The sequence below is a fragment of the Pseudorasbora parva genome, chromosome 3 (genome assembly GCF_024679245.1).
Source record: "Pseudorasbora parva isolate DD20220531a chromosome 3, ASM2467924v1, whole genome shotgun sequence".
Lineage (NCBI taxonomy): Eukaryota > Metazoa > Chordata > Actinopteri > Cypriniformes > Gobionidae > Pseudorasbora > Pseudorasbora parva.
This window is the reverse complement of record NC_090174.1, coordinates 58,458,215-58,475,560: the sequence shown is the minus strand read 5'-3', so window position 1 is coordinate 58,475,560 and position 17,346 is coordinate 58,458,215. Positions and strand designations below refer to the sequence as shown.

Sequence of the window (17,346 nt, the reverse complement as noted above, 5' to 3'; positions counted from 1 at the left end):
GATGTCTATCTGGAGGGCCACTGTCCTGCAGAGTTGAGCTTAAACTTGCCTCAACACACCTGCCTGGAGGTTTATAGTATGCCTAGTTAGACCTTGATTAGCTGGTTCAGGTGTGTTTAAGTAGGTTTTGGACACCCCTGTGCTAGCCAATAGGGGGTATGCATTGATGCCACTTTCCTCCCACAAGGACTGAGTGGCAGAAAATGACTTCTGAATGACTGGAGTTAATAGGAGAAACAGCAAAAACGCAGGTAAAACAAACAATTATCAGTGTAACATTTTGACTGCATAAAGTGTTAGAACTTACCAAAGCTCCAGTGATCCATGGATATTGACATACAGCCAAGAATCGTGCTTCCTGACATTTATATGAGCCTGATTTCAATGGCGGGAAAATACATTAAGCAAACTTGCCTGAAAACGCTTTAAATCCAGCCCTATAGATTTTGTCAGTGCTTATTTAAAAACATCCGATCATTCAAAGATTGTAAATATTTAACTGATGAGCTCTCAATACAGTATATAACTAATATATATATATATATATACACACACACACACACATATAATATAATATATTCATATATTTAAGTTTAATTTTTATCATTACATTATGGAAAATAATGAACTATCATAATATGCTAATTTTCTTAGAAGGACCTATATATATATGGTGTGATTTTACCCCCAAATTCAACATGCTGACAAAAAAAATGATAACTGCAAATCGACGTTTCGCTGTCTAAAGTTGTTTCTGTGAATGCAGCAATCCATTTGATTCTCTTTTCTTTAGCTTTTGGCAGTCTTTAAAAATATACCTCAGATTTATTGTCAAATGTATTGTACGCTCAATCTCAAAGCTCTTTCCATTTTGAGCTGTGTTTTGTGAGTTTTTTGCTGCCGCTCAGTTTTTTTGCCACTCAGTGGACGTAACCACGTCACACGCATACCCTCTATACTGAGGGTGCATACTCTGTAAAAGCCCTGACACCAATCCTGGAGATAAGCTCAGGACATCCTGACAGGTATATGTCTGGTATATATATGAATACCAATTTCAAAAAGAGGAATAAAAACAGAGGTCAGCTGAGGTCACGTCATGTCAGGACATCAGTAGTTCGAGTTTTCATCTGCGGTTTTTGGAATTTGAGGTTTTTCACTAAAGGGAAACTCAACTGGAGTCAAAGCATATCTCGTGGAAAACCCATTTATGATAGATAAAAACAAACGTGCTGGAAACGACTGAGATGGAAGAAAAGCTGTTGTTATGTAATGACTGAAAAACGAGACGCTCCAGTCTGATTATAATTGTCCGGCAAACACAGAACGCTGGGCACAGATTTCACTTGGCAGAGACTCCAACGCGAGCAGATGCCAAATAAAAAAAGAAAATAACAAAATTAGAAAGCAGAAGAAGACCGTAGTAAAAAGTTTAAGATTTCTGCCCCAGGGAACCGTTATAACACAACGGGAGTCAGGTAACAAACCTCAACCATTTCCTCAAAAGCAGCCTTGATTATATTTCACACAGAAGGAATCAAACTCAAGAAACTGTTTCATGTCTGACAAATAATTTAGGGGGAAAACATCACTGGTGAACCACACAGGAATGCGTGTTATAGCAAATACGGATCGCAAAAGAATTGGGATATCTTTATACAAATAAAAAATTCACTCATAAAAACTACTTTACAACTGCATAGTCTAAAAAGCCCACCCAAGTCCTAAAACACAAAATATGGTTGAACAAATCCAAAACAAATCTTTGTTTGGTCTTTTGCTGGTTTATTAGAGGAAAAAAGGTTGAATACAGTTAATTTGTCCACAACCAGCAAACAGTCACAGAACTCCCAGAGGAACAGTAAATATATCTGTAAAATAAGAATATATGGACTGAACCGTCCAAGCAAATGTCTTTTCCATCGCCCCTCAGGAAGTCAGCTTCCAAAACATCATGGGGATAAAAGGGTGCATAGTTTGGCCATAAATTTAACCCCTGACTTTGGTCCTTTAAAAGAAGACATTAAATCGACTGAGTATGCAACAGTTTTTAACTTTCAATCTAGAATAGAACATTTAACTTCAGTGTTACAAAACCTAGTGAGCTGCCTACATAGACCTAACTTCATATGGTAAGTGAGTGATTTTAGGAGCTCTACGTAGACAGCATGAGCAGCCTAACTTCATACGGTAAGTGAGTGATTTTAGGAGCTCTACGTAGACAGCATGAGCAGCCTAACTTCATACGGTAAGCGAGTGATTTTAGGAGCTCTACGTAGACAGCATGAGCAGCCTAACTTCATACGGTAAGTGAGTGATTTTAGGAGCTCTACGTAGACAGCATGAGCAGCCTAACTTCATACGGTAAGCGAGTGATTTTAGGAGCTCTACGTAGACAGCATGAGCAGCCTAACTTCATACGGTAAGCGAGTGATTTTAGGAGCTCTACGTAGACAGCATGAGCAGCCTATCTTCATACGGTAAGCGAGTGATTTTAGGAGCTCTACGTAGACAGCATGAGCAGCCTAACTTCAGGACATTTAAAAAAATCCAGACTTCACTTGAACCCTTTCCAAATGCAAATGCTGCTTGAAGCCAACGCTGTGAAAATGGAAAGAAATCTGTAAAATACAGGTGAAAATAACTTCAGTTTTTATGTGTTTTTAATATGCTTTAAGACAATACATGAGTAATTTCTTCAATCAACACCACTGCTGAGTATTTTCTCTTTAAAACTGCAGTGAAAAAAAAGGGGTTGAAATCATTGACATCACAAACTACCTTGTGACCAATCACATCATGAGGGGGCGGGCTTTTGCATATCATTAACTATTCTCTGAAGCAGGCGAATCTAGAAGCCAGGTTGTGCCCTGTATATTTTACTGTTGATATGAAAAATCATGTACATTTAGCAATATAGCAGGTAAATTATGAATATAATATGTTATAACGAACTATGTGCCTTTCTCCACTGACGCACTGAAGATTAATGTGTAATAGACAAATTAATTGTCAAATTTATGTAGGTGCACGTGTGTGGGAACTATATCAAAATGCCACGTGAGGCGGGGATTGGTCTTAAAAGAGGTTTGTTTATTTGCTTTCCTGTAGCTCAACCAGTAGAGCGTGGCGCTAGCAACGCCAAGGTCATGGGTTCGATTCCCAGGGAAAGCAAGAATTGACAATAATGTAAAATGTGTACCTTGAATGCAATGAAGTCGCTTTGGATAAAAGCGTCTGCCAAATGCATAACTGTAAATGTAAATGTATATGACTCAAGAGTTAAATCTCACTTTTGAGAGAGTAACTTTCTTTGCAGGATGTTTTCCTTCACTTAGAGCTGTTACACACTACATGAAAGGTCATTTTCAAAAATCCATAATAGGGGCCCTACTATATTTAAATATTTGTAGTGAAATTGAGAGACCAAACATTAAAATAAAATAAAAGATTAATTGTGTGAAACCTTTTTCAACAGTATGGCTAAAAGGAACGAAAATAATAGACGATTTTGAAAAGATTAATATAATTTGGTTTCAGTGAAAACTTTACTGTAAAAAAATAGTTACCTTAAAAATCTATAGACAAAACACTTTAACTTAACACAATATATTTAATATTCATGTTACTCAGTCCATTAACTAATGTTAACAGATACAACTTTTGATCTTAAAAAGGCTTTAGCAAGATTGAAATTAATAAATGCTGTAGTTTAGAAGTATTGCTCAGTGTTAGTTCATGTTAGCTATAGATAATTGTTAACAAATGACACCTTACTGTAAATTCATGAGACCAAAAAATGTAATATGATACATTTCTGTAAAATAAAAAACAAATAAAAAGATTTTTTTATTTTTTAATAAAAAATTTTTTTTAATTAAAATACACATCAGGATGTAGTGTGAGCAAGAAACAAGCTTTTATTGGCTTATTCAAAGTCATCGCCTTATTAATCATTCAAAAATGTCAAAAATGGATGTTACCCTGAAGAAACGCTGTGTAAACTCTGATAAAGAAATCCCAAACTACTCCTCCTCTGTAAATATTAACAGACACTTCAGTGTGATCTTTATTAAGAAAAATGTGCAATGCTCGAGTCACAGTCATTGAGAGTTATTATCTAAATAAAATGAGCTTCAAATGTTTGTCAAGTTTTCCAGCAATATTATATGAAATAGGACAGGCGTATCATAGCGCCGGAGCTTTGTTAAGTTATAACGAAAGAACGCTGCTTAGCTAGATAAGCCAGCTGTGCAATGATGTCATAGCATATAGCTCATTATCAAATCATTGACACATTATAAGAGCTCTGGTTGGTATAGAAACCCGTGCAGCGCTTACATTTATTTGGCTCTGAGATGACGGTTCTTTTTCCAAAGTGGCTGTAAAGTGGGTTTTACCAAAGACCCCCTTCAGGAAAGAGGGTGAGCTCATCTAGCTCATTCTTACCCTTAATGCCTTCAAAACGGCTCTGAAAGCTTCTGTTCCCGCTCCATAAATAATGAACTGGCAAAGAGCGCTACAATATTTTTGAGGGCCTGAGTTTCCATGTACAGTTTCTGCTCACCTGGATTTACTAAAACAAGAAATAAAAAAGAAAGTAAAGAACTGATATATTACATAGACAAATTCGACTAGATATTTGCATTTTGAAGAAAAAGTGAGGGGTGCTTGAGCATGCAAAACTCATCACCACGATTGTTAGATGCTCTGAGTGTTTAATAGTTTGTTTATCAGCTTAATTAAAACTCATCATATCATCCAATAATATAGTCACAAAGGTGAAAATCTGATTACTGAGAACTCAAGTTACTGAGTGAGTTAATAACTAGATGATAAATGTTACAAGCGAATGTTTAACATTTAGGGTACCTAATATGAGCGAGTGATAGTGATGCTTGATTTATCACTACTAATATACTAATATGTGGTTTGATGTACAGCAAAGATGTTCAAACATGCATAACATTATAACCACCTTCCAAATTTTCTGTTAGTCCCATTTTGCGGCCAAATCAGCCCTGACCCATCGAGGCATGGACTCCATTAGACTCCTGAAGGTGTGAAGTGGTATCTAGCACCAAGATGTTAGCAGCAGATCCTATAAGTCCTGTAAGTTGCAAGGTGGAGCTCCCACAGATGCTCGATTGGATTGAGATCTGGGGAATTTGGAGGCCAAGTCAATGCCTCAAACTCGCTGTTGTGCTCCTTAATCCATTCCTGAACCATTTGTGCTTTGTGTCAGGAGCATTATCCTGCTGGAAGAGCCACTGGAGTGGATCCGTTTCCACAGGAATACCGTTTCCATGAAAGGCTGAACATGGTCTCAGCAATGCTTAGGTAGGTGGAGCATGTCAAAGTAACATCCACATGGATGGAGGACCCAAGGTTTCCCAGCAGAACATTGCCCAAAGCATCACACTGCCTCCGCCGGCTCGCCTTCTTCCCATAGTGCATCCTGGGGCCATGTGTTCCTCAGGTAAGCCACGCACACGCACTCGGCCATCCACGTGATGTAAAAGAAAACGTGATTCCTCAGACCAGGCCACCTTCTTCCATTGCTCTGTGGTCCAGTTCTGATGCTCACGTGTCACTGTTGGTGCTTTCGGCGGGGTCAGGGGTCAGCATGGGCAACTTGACTGGTCAGCAGCTATGCTGCCCCAAACACAACAAACTGCGATGTTCTGTGTATTCTGACACCTTTCAATCAGAACAAGCATGTTTTATATAAAAGAAATAAAGGACTTCAAGTACAAAAACTGGGCACAATTTACAGTACATTAAACGACAGGCATTGTTTAAAGCAAGACACCCTCTTGGGTGGCCAAGAAATGCGTCTCAAAGCCGCTCCATCTTTCCGAAGGTCTGGAAGCCAGCTCATCATGTTCAGCTTAATGATGTCATAAAACCAAAGACATCGGCAGCCAAGATAAAAGGAATTCTGCGAGATTGACTTTGAGGAGAATTGTGCAGGCTAAGCCCATTTCAAAAGGCAAAATTTGCAGCGGGAAACTTGATGCTTTTATGTAATTTCCACACACTCCTGGCTAAGAAACTAGAGCAAATCTTCTCATTAAACATATGCCATAAATGTAAAAGTGGGTCATCAAATGTCTGCTGTGCACTTTTATAACACTTTCACAAAACTGTTACACTGTAAAATTGGGACACATCAGTTAAAGAGAAAGATTTAAAATCAAATTCATTCCAGTCTGAAACTTCATAAATAAGCAGAACTGGCAGCGCCACATTAAAACCACAAATGTAGTTAAGATTAATTTATGGCCAAAGACTTTTAAATTAGCTTGAAAAACCAAACTTCCTTCTGGTTTCATAATGAATGGCTCCTTGAGCTTATTAATCCAACAGCATCATCAGGTTTGAATAACAAGCAACCTTTTAATCATCAAAATTCATTCCATGAACAAAACTAATTCACAAAAAATGTTCCTACGAGGTTTGCAAGGCGAGTTTTAATACTAAAGCTAAAATGACGGAGAACTTTACGAAAAAACACAAACAAAAATACGATTATTGGCAAAAATACCGTAAAGAAATGGGTGAACATGACATGTCAACTTGTTTGAACTTATATGGAAACCTCATGTGTTCAAGTTTACATGATACATTTCAATACGTTTAATAAAAACTATTATGTGAAAAAACTAATCAGACTTCTCTCATGTGTCTTTGGAAGAAGGTTGATTTTCACTGCTGTGGAGTGATAATTTGTGAAACGTGTCATATGTCAACAAGACGAATGTTGTCTAATATAAGAGTATGCAATGCATTTAATACGCTTGTTACACCATAGATCTCTATTCTTCCTTAAACACGCAGAATCAAGCGGTGCAAGCTCACTCTTAAGGAGGAAAGAAACGCCAGGCTGGATATTTGCCCATGCATGTGAGACCTGTTAACAGTATTTCCAGCACATATTTAAGTTTTGGGTCATCAGGTTGATAATGGTTTTGTGGCACGATTTGCAGTTTGCTGGCATTATATCAACTACCGCCCAGCCAAAAACTACACTTTATATCCATGACATTAAAACACACATCTGGAAAATATATAAATTAATAAGTGAAGCATATTACTGCACGACAATTAGGGATGAATATCATCTCCATCAGATCATTATCAGAGTTATTTTATGTGCTTCAGTCTGATACTGGGCCATTATTGCAAGCTGATTTAAATGATTTGATTTAATAATACTTTTTAAATCATTAAAATCAAATCATTTGTCATTATAAAATAACATTGTATTTAATTAAATAAATCAATAAATCTTACCTGGTTAAATCTCCGGGTGAAGGCAACGACATTGGGAGCCAAAATGTGTTTCTCCTTTTTGTTCCAACCACAGCTAGCAAGCTCCTTAAACACAACAGATACAAACAGCTGAGATTATAGCCTACTGAAAGTCAATAAAATCCATTTTGATTTCATGACAACGTTAAAGGGTTAGTTCACCCCAAAAATGAAAATTCTCTCATGAGTTATTCATCCTTATGTCTGTCCAAACCCGAAAGCTTTAAACTCTCGAAATCCGAGAGCTTCTGTCCCTCCATGACAGCTACGCAACGATCACTGACATTTAAAAAGTTAATTAAGAGATCATAAAACAAATCCTTATGAATTGAGCGGCTTAGTCCAAATTTTTAACAGACATGATCGCTTTAAATGATGAACAGATTTAATTTAGACTTTCATTCACATATAAACATTCATCGGTGCACACATCAGATCTGGTAAACGGAAAAACCAATGAGGTTCATTCTCGTGTTACGCATCACGTTTGAGCTCTAGCGGGAACCAATGAGGTTCATTCTTGTGTTACGCATCACGTTTGAGCTCTAGCGGGAACCAATGAGGTTCATTCTTGTGTTACGCCTCACGTTTGAGCTTCAGCGGGAACCAATGAGGTTCATTCTTGTGTTACGCCTCACGTTTGAGCTTCAGCGGGAACCAATGAGGTTCATTCTTGTGTTACGCATCACATTGAGCTTCAGCGAGAACCAATGAGGTTCATTCTCGTGTTACGCATCACATTGAGCTTCAGCGAGAACCAATGAGGTTCATTCTCGTGTTACGCATAACGTTTGAGCTTCAGCGGGAACCAATGAGGTTCATTCTCGTGTTACGCATCACATTGAGCTTCAGCGAGAACCAATGAGGTTCATTCTTGTGTTACGCATCACATTGAGCTTCAGCGAGAACCAATGAGGTTCATTCTTGTGTTACGCATCACGTTTGAGCTTCAGCGAGAACCAATGAGGTTCATTCTTGTGTTACGCATCACATTGAGCTTCAGCGAGAACCAATGAGGTTCATTCTCGTGCTACGCAGCACGTTTGAGCTTCAGCGAGAACCAATGAGGTTCATTCTCGTGTTACGCCTCACATTGAGCTTCAGCGAGAACCAATGAGGTTCATTCTTGTGCTACGCATCACGATTGAGCTTCAGCGAGAACCAATGAGGTTCATTCTCGTGTTACGCAGCACGTTTGAGCTACAGAGAGAACCAATGAGGTTCATTCTTGTGTTACGCAGCACGTTTGAGCTTCAGCGAGAACCAATGAGGTTCATTCTTGTGTTACGCAGCACGTTTGAGCTTCAGCGAGAACCAATGAGGTTCATTCTTGTGTTACGCAGCACGTTTGAGCTTCAGCGGGAACCAATGAGGTTCATTCTCGTGTTACGCATCACGTTTGAGCTTCAGCGAGAACCAATGAGGTTCATTCTCGTGTTACGCAGCACGTTTGAGCTTCAGCGAGAACCAATGAGGTTCATTCTCGTGTTACGCAGCACGTTTGAGCTTCAGCGAGAACCAATGAGGTTCATTCTCGTGTTACGCATCACGTTTGAGCTTCAGTGAGAACCAATGAGGATCATTCTTGTGTTACTATCGTTTTAAGTTTAAACGTTTTTAATGACTGAGGCCTATAAGAAGCTGAAGCTCTAACATAGAGTGTCTTTGACTGACAGCAGGCCCTTAAGTAGAAGCAGAATTATTATACCGTGGAGCCTCTGTATTTAAACAAAGTGTAGCCGAACTCGGTTTAAGTGATGATTTTCTATGTTCTTTCAGCTTTGTGTAAAATCTCAAGTTTCCTCCTTAAATTAAGAATTATGAAGATTGTTCAGATAATTTTTTCAACACTCAATCCCCCAAGCGAACTGGGTTTGACAGACTTTCTGCGAGTTTCCTTCATTTGCAACTTTCCCGTTAGTTCAGCTAAACTAATGTGTTTGCAATTATCCTCTATTTATACACTGTCACAATGGATTACTGATGCTGCAAAAACAGCACAAAAGACAATTAGACGGGGAATGATGATCTACCACAGATGTCTCTCAGGTCCTTGGTCAGGGTTGATGCACACTCAAAATTTTGTAATTTAATATAAAGATGCAAGTGGTGCATACATTGCATGCATTTTTGGAGATGTAACTTCTTCAAATGCCACAATAAAACTCATCGAGCAGAATTCATGTCTACAAATGTAATAACAATAAGCAATTCTTGCATTAGCTATACAATACAATTGGATTAATAATTCAAAATGATGATATTTGACAACAGGTCTGTTGTGTGGCTATTTTCCAATGACTTTAAACATGGCTCATCTTATCAGATTTTAAATAATGTTACAACAAACAAAAGATAGTCCACACAAGATGTGTTGAAAAGACTTTACTCTGCGCTGAATGAAAGAAATAAACATTTGGAGCTGAATATAAGCTGTCTAATGAGAGACACATGCGCAATATGAAATGCGCAAAATAAACGCTAAGGTTTTGCTGAAAATGTTGCATTTTATAAAATCATCATGCAATTTACTAAAACTCTCATAAAACTTTTCATAAACACTTGGGGGGATATGGAAAGTTAAAAGTCCCACATTTGAAATGAATTATCTGTGAGGAACAGAAAAAAAAAAGCGGTTCAGTAATAAACCGTGATGATGAAGAGAAGGTTCCCTAGGCCCTCCAGGTGGGCCTAAGAGCTTGCGGTGAACACTTGGAGCGCACTCAACCAATTAAAAAGAAAACATGTGAGAGGTCGAAGGTTGCGTTTTTAACTTTCATTCCCAGAATGCCTGGCACTAAAGTGGACACACAGCACTGTGGGCCTTCTGAAAGACTCCATACAATCTCTCCTGTCCCAACACCTGCTCTTCACATCACCGTGGCTGCGTGGACTTGTGGGTTTTTAACATTTCAGTGGCATTTACTGCTCACGGGACGAGGTACAGGCAGCTACAGTCTAGTTATGCATTATGCAATGAGATAATTTCTGAGATTGATCAATGCATCAAACAAGATCATAAACTCTCTCTATATATATATAATCTCCAAAACTGCAGCTCTTGTGGGCTGTTCCCGGTCTGCAGTGGTCAGTATCTATCAAAAGTGCTCCAATGAAGGAACAGTGGAGAACCGGCCACAGGGTCATGGGCGGCCAAGGCTCATTGATGCACGTGGGGAGCGAAGGCTGGCCCGTGTGGTCCGATCAAACAGACGAGCTACTGGAGCTCAAAGAAGTTAATGCTGGTTCTGCTAATGCTAAATGCATTAATGCTAAAGTTGCTCCAAAAGATAATGCTGGTTCTGATAGAAAGGTGTCAGAATACAGAGAGCATCTCAGTTTGTTGTGTATGGGGCGGCATAGCCGCAGACCAGTCAGGGTGTCCATGCTGACCCCTGACCACCACTGAAAGCACCAACAATGACACGTGAGCATCAGAACTGGACCACGGAGAAATGGAAGAAGGTGGCCTGGTCTGAGGAATCACGTTTTCTTTTACATCACGTGGATGGCTGAGTGTGTGTGTGTGGCTTACCTGGGGAACACATGGCCCCAGGATGCACTATGGGAAGAAGGCGAGCCGGCGGAGGCAGTGTGATGCTTTGGGCAATGATCTGCTGGGAAACCTTGGGTCCTCCATCCATGTTACTGTGACACGCTCCACCTACCTAAGCATTGTTGCAGACCATGTTCAGCCTTTCATAGAAACGGTATTCCTGGTGGCTGTGGCTCTTTCAGCAGGATAATGCTCCTGACACAAAGCACAAATGGTTCAGAAATGGTTTAAAGAGCACAACAGCGAGTTTGAGGCGTTGACTTGGCCTCCAAATTCCCCAGATCTCAGTCCAATCTGTGGAGCATCTGTGGGATGTGCCGAACAAACAAGTCCGACCCATGGAGGCCCCAGCTCCCAACTTACATGACTTAAAGGATCTACTGCTAACATCCTGGTGCTATACCACGGCACACCTTCAGGGGTCTAGTGGAGTCCATGCCTCAACGTGTCAGGGCTGATTTGGCAGCAAAAGGGGGACCAACACGATATTAGGAAGGATTTCAATGTTATGCATGATCGGTGTGTGTGTGTGTGTGTGTGTGAATGAGAGTGACAGAATAAAATTACACAATCTACACATATCCTATATATATATATATATATAAAGATGGTTTTCCACTGATAATAGCTCTGAAGTTGAAAATAAAGTTTTGTTGAAGACTGTCACCATGACAACTATTGGCAGGTCACAATTTTCTGCAATTACAGACAGCAATTTTTAACACTAATGGTTAATTTACTACAGTAACTCACATGGAAAGTGGCGACGGTCAGAGGTTAGGAGACGGTCAGACCTTACGTCAACTTTCTTTACGTCAGAGAATTATCCCTGAAGTTCATTTCGAGTCGGGGCATGCACACCTACAGATTACTCGCTTCAGCCAAGACTTGACAGAGTAAAAGAGGAGGCAACGATGGCAAAAGCAGACACAGCTGGAGGTGGTTACTTCTTTTCCTTTGCATCAGCGGGAAGTCTGCGTTTGGGAGGGCCAGAGGTCACGCTGCTCCGAGAGATGGCATAAAGGCGTCAGGAGAGGAATTATGGGAATTCAAGTAGCGAGAACGGCAGCTTTACATCTGAATTAAGAATACAATTCCATGCATGCATCTCACGTTAACATAATGAAGATGAATAAATCAACCATAGGGACTCTAGAAAAACATGGAAAACATTCATCCAGCGGTTTTAAATGCAACAGAAGTTTCCTCATTTTTAACTCAATCTTTCTGCCAAAGCTGCTTCTCTTGTGTTAGTTCACTGCTTTGTTAATGTATTTTCCATTAAACTGATTAATAAACTCTAATTACAGTTAAAAACCAACAAAAATGCAGCAATTTCTCATAATTAGGAATTAAGTGTTTCTCATAATTAAGAATGGAAAAAAGGACGAAGGACGAGTTTTTTAGTATCAAGAGATTGGATTGACAATATAACGACATCGGCAGATTCCAGGGTTTCCTTAAATATAAAAAACTTTTTAACCTAACTATTTATTTTTATTTAATTTATTTATTACATATTTTTTTATATGTAATAAAATAAATAATAAACTAAAAAAACAATAACTAATAAAAATTACAATAAAAATACACAAAATTACTAAAAATTTCGAAAGTTAAATATAACTTAACTATTTATTTTAATTTAATTTATTAATCAAGGAAATATATATATTTTGTATGTAATAAAATATATATTTAAAAAAAAATAAAAAACAATAACTAATAAAAATTACAACAAAAATACACAACAAAATTACAAAATGTCAAAAGTAAAATATATTTAATGTTTTTTTATTCTAGATTTAGAATAAAAACAAAATCAACTTGTCCATTTGAAGATGGTTTGGGTTTTCTAATAACTTTATTTTTACTTGTTTTAGTAATTTTGTTGTGCTTTTGTCAATTTTAGTAGTGCTGTTTCTTTAATTTATATGTTTTCATAATTTTAGAATATTTATTTCCGTTAGTTGCCAAGGCAATTTGTATAAATCAAGTATTTGAGTGTGACTGGAAAGTAAGCGTAAATATTAAAAATAAAATAATATAAAATAATGGTTTGAGCTTGTATTATGATTTAAGTTTTAGCATTTTTGTAAATTTTAGTAGTTTTTTTATATTTATTTGTATCTTAAATTATTATATTATTTTTTGAAAATGTAGGCAACATGTCTAATTTTCAAGTCTAGTATTTTATTTCAGCTTTAATTCAACTAATTCAATTGACCTGATCATCTAAAATAGTGACCAATACCACTTAAAAACCAGGGATACCAGTTAAAACCAACAAAGTTATTTTGAGCAGCATTGTACTTGCGCTGATTCCCCTGTGGACTTCCATTTCAGACAACACATTGTATTGTTTTTATAAACTGAGTTATAAATCAAAAACCGGAATATTGTGTTCCCTTTACAGCCTGGACGACACTGAACTAGACTCGTGAAAGCTTGAATCCGTGGCCCGCTGACGGACAGATTAAAGCTGGAGAAAGTCCGTTTACAAAGTCCCTGTTACGAATCGTAACTCTCTGCTATTCACAAGAGAAATGACGAAACATGTTTATGTTTCGCTATAAACACGGCACTGAGGTAATCAGCTTCTTTGGGCTCCAGATGTAGATGACCAACCTCAGCAAACACTACCCATCAAATGCACACAGCTTCTATTATAACAAACGCAGCATATACTCATAATGCCTGTAAATAAGGGCATTTCTCTTACACACTTTCAAACATGCAAAAGATTGAAGGTCTGAAGTGACTGCAAACACACACGGAGAAGCAGACATTACAGCATCTTAAAGGCCTGTTCCAAAAAAGCGTGATAAACAGCCATCCAAACTTGCGCAATTTAATATCTAAATCAGGCACAGACCTCGTCGTAGACTGCACACTCTTTTTGTAGATGAGCAACACTAAACCTCAGATTTGTTTCCGTCTGAAAGTTTACAGACTGAAACGAACCCCCTGTATTTATTTGTGTAGCTCAAATGTTTAAGTATGTCAGGGGGAGTGCTCAACATGCACGGTCAGGGGTATCGGCTTCACCTCAGGATTTGATCCATGAAATAAAACAACATGCATAATGAAGAACTAGAATTGAGCTTTCTCTAAATAAAATCAAGGCACTCATTTTATAAGGCAATAACTAATAAGGCACCACTAAACACCAGTGCACTATGTGGGTGCTGAATAAGGTGGCAAACCACTGAAAGTGGGTCACAGGTGGTCTCATCCATCAAGCGCTGTAAGCCAGCGGCATGTTTTCTCAGTTTTACATCATGGTCTGAACTGATACTGAACCGTTCTTCTCTTTCCCAAACAGTGCATAAACATCTATAATGAAAAACTGCTAGGTTGTTAGAATATCCTGCCAAGGCGTTTAATTCGCAAAGTCTGCGCTTCCACTCCGCCGCAACTAACCGTCTAAACACACGCTCAGGTTTTACCGGCTGCTGTTCCTCAATCAAAACAATGGCTGTTTGATATTAGCACCACTTTCAAAATAGTAGCATAAATAATGAAACAATAGGTTTACACTTCTATTATATTATTAACTCTTTCCCCACCAAACAGAATCATCTGAATGAGTACAGAATCTCCTGATCAAAACACAGGAAAAGAAGATGCAAAATAACAAACCATCGTATGTAAGCAGCTGAATCATGATTAGAGCTGTCACTTTTTATATGCATTCGAACATGACGTGAAATATCCATAATCGAACTATAAATAAACCATCCATTTAAAGTGCCATGTAGCGCAATTTTTTACAGTGCGTGTAGTGCGTTTACATGGAGCACTGTAATCGGTTTAAAAGTCCAATCTGAATGAAAATGCTCCATATAAACACCTCAATCATAATCAAAATGCCCAAACGAAATGAAATTGTAATCGTTTTGAGATGGGTGGGATAAACCTTTTCATGAACCGATCAAACGAAACATTTCACCATGTACACGACCTGACCGGATTACTTTGAGTGTGTGTCCTTATATGACGTACACAGCACGCTTTCACCACTGAAGAGCGCGTGCCGCGCTCATGCACCAAGCATGTTGACAAGAGAGGAAAGCACATTTTTCTGAGGGATAAACTTTTTATTTCGTAAGAATTTATGATAATTAAGATAATTTTGGCATAATGACACTGTCCCTAAACCTAGCAAACAATCAACTACTTAAACTGCGCCTGAAATTAGATTCGTAATACAGTTTACAACAAATACATAGCTTTTATAAAACCGTATAAGTCCTGGTGGCCGTTGAGAGTTGCTATGGCATCCGTAAACACATTCCAGGTGCTGGAGAGGACGGCGGCGACATCTGATGCGGTAGACAAATTAAAGCTGTGATGATTGCGTGGCACTTCATAACTTAATTTACACTTAAGTTGATAACCTGCTGTTTCAAACATTAAGTTAACAATTTACTTTTCCATACAGGCTGTGGCCTGAGTTAATGCATTTGTGATTGAATCTCCGTTAAGGCGGTGTCCGTTTTTTTATTTTTTATATGGGGTCGTAGATATTAAAAAAATATTTTCGAATACATTGGCTGATATTTGATATCCGTTCGAATTAGATTTTTTTTTTTAAATGACAGCCCTAATCATGATCATCAAAATTAAACCTCATATGAATCAAAACTGTCGTGTTACTAAATGAAATGTTGACCTAGGACGAGCTAGGCTACATGAAATCACTCGTGCGTCAGTTCTCACACAAGACTTGGAATTGATATCAAAAATTATAAACTGCTCAAAGTTTGCTCCAAATTGTCTGTGTGCTGATTTGTGGAGAAAAAGAAAAAAAGAATATGGCGGAGAAAATTGTTGAAGAGACAGAGGGAGCAAGGATGGTGTTCTGCAAAGAAAGTTTGAGGTAAATAAATAATTTTGCAATGTGTTGCGGCTGGATGTGCAAATGTTTGGGCTTTGTGTCTGTTTTATAGAATTGTAAATATATCTATTGAAATACGGATATTCTGGTCTAACACTCCTCCCTGAACCCCCCCGCTGCCCTGTATCTCACTCTTTCATTGGCTGTCGGTCATCGGCGATGTAATTTTCAGTCAGAACTCATTTCACGCAGGAGTTTAAATCTCCGACAGGTCCAGATATTTAGCAGCCAAATATCTCACCAGTGTGATCGCGTCTTTGATCATTCACACTGCGTGATTGTCACTCGCGGGCTTGAGCACCGATTTGCCTGTGATTTTGGCATTTGTCGGCGATTTTACAAAACCTGTCAGCGAGTCAAAATCAGAGCTAAAATCGGGCAGTGTGAACTCGGCTTTACGTGCTGCTCGTTCTTTGATTCTCTCTCCCATCACAGACTTCGCTACACCACTCCACCCTCGCCACAATAACGTGTTATATGCACGCACATCATTTACATTTTTACATTTAATCATTTAGCAGACGCTTTTATCCAAAGCGACTTACAAAAAAGGGTAGAGTAATAGAAGCAACGAAACAAACAAGGCCAACAACCTGTAAGAGCTGCAAGAAGTCTCAATTAATTAGCACAGGACACAATTATTATTATTTTTTTAATAGCCATCTACAATAGCCACCTACAACAAAAACTCACGTACACAAAATACAGAACACTGGATTTTGATAGCTATGATAACAACCCATTAGGACTAAGGCTGATGCCCCAACTGTTGTCGTTAATGCAGATTCAGTGGCCCAATGGGTTGGTTTTGAATGGCATTCTAGCTAAACGCGCAGCAATAGCCATCTACAACAACTCACATACGTAAAATACAGTACACCGGATTATGATAGCTATGATAACTATGTATATCTATGTATATGTATGTGCTATGTATATCTATGTACTATGTATATCTATGTATATCTATGTATATCTACTATGTATAACTATGTATACACACCCGCCTGAAGGCACAAATCCGGATGAGAGACGTAGATATGAACCAAGAGTGTGCACTTTTTGGTCGTTGCTTTGGTGATCAGTAAGGGCTATTCTGTATTGGTCAGGTGCAATTGGAAAAGGTGTGTCTTAAGATGTTTTTTAAAAATGGCTACAGACTCGGCAGCACGAATTGAGATCGGCAGGTCATTCCACCAGGTGGGAACGGTCCAGGAAAATGTCAGTGAGAGCGATTTCATGCCTCTTTGGGATGGAACCACGAGGCGCCGCTCATTCGCAGAACGCAAGCTTCTGGAGGGTGTGTAAGTCTGAACAAGTGAGTTTAGGTATATTGGTGCAGAGCCAGTGGTTGTTTTGTAGGCAAGAACTAGTGCCTTGAATTTGATGCGAGCAGCCATTGGCAACCAGTGCAGTCTGATGAAGAGAGGCATCACACCACTAAACCTACCCAATGGGGAGACGATGCGTATCATATGCACTTAAAAACTAATTTTGGCATATAAATCACACAATAAATACAATACGTGCTTTGAATACGCATTTTCATGAGAACGTGTTGCATCGGCTCTGCTGA

General features: G+C 38.6%; 1 protein-coding gene and 1 non-coding gene across 3 annotated transcripts in view; one reads left to right on the top strand and one right to left on the bottom strand.

Annotated features, from left to right (window-relative positions):
• The window catches only part of LOC137071539 (ras-specific guanine nucleotide-releasing factor RalGPS1), a 170,741-nt gene that overhangs the window by 117,303 nt on the left and 36,092 nt on the right, over positions 1-17,346 (bottom strand). For both annotated transcript variants that reach the window (XM_067439646.1, XM_067439647.1), the window contains exon 5: positions 7,297-7,380. In XM_067439646.1, the coding sequence (XP_067295747.1) occupies positions 7,297-7,380 (84 nt within the window). The remainder of the gene's footprint in view (positions 1-7,296; positions 7,381-17,346) is intronic.
• trnaa-agc (transfer RNA alanine (anticodon AGC)) lies at positions 3,100-3,174 on the top strand. The gene has a single exon. It is a non-coding gene; the product is annotated as a tRNA-Ala (tRNA).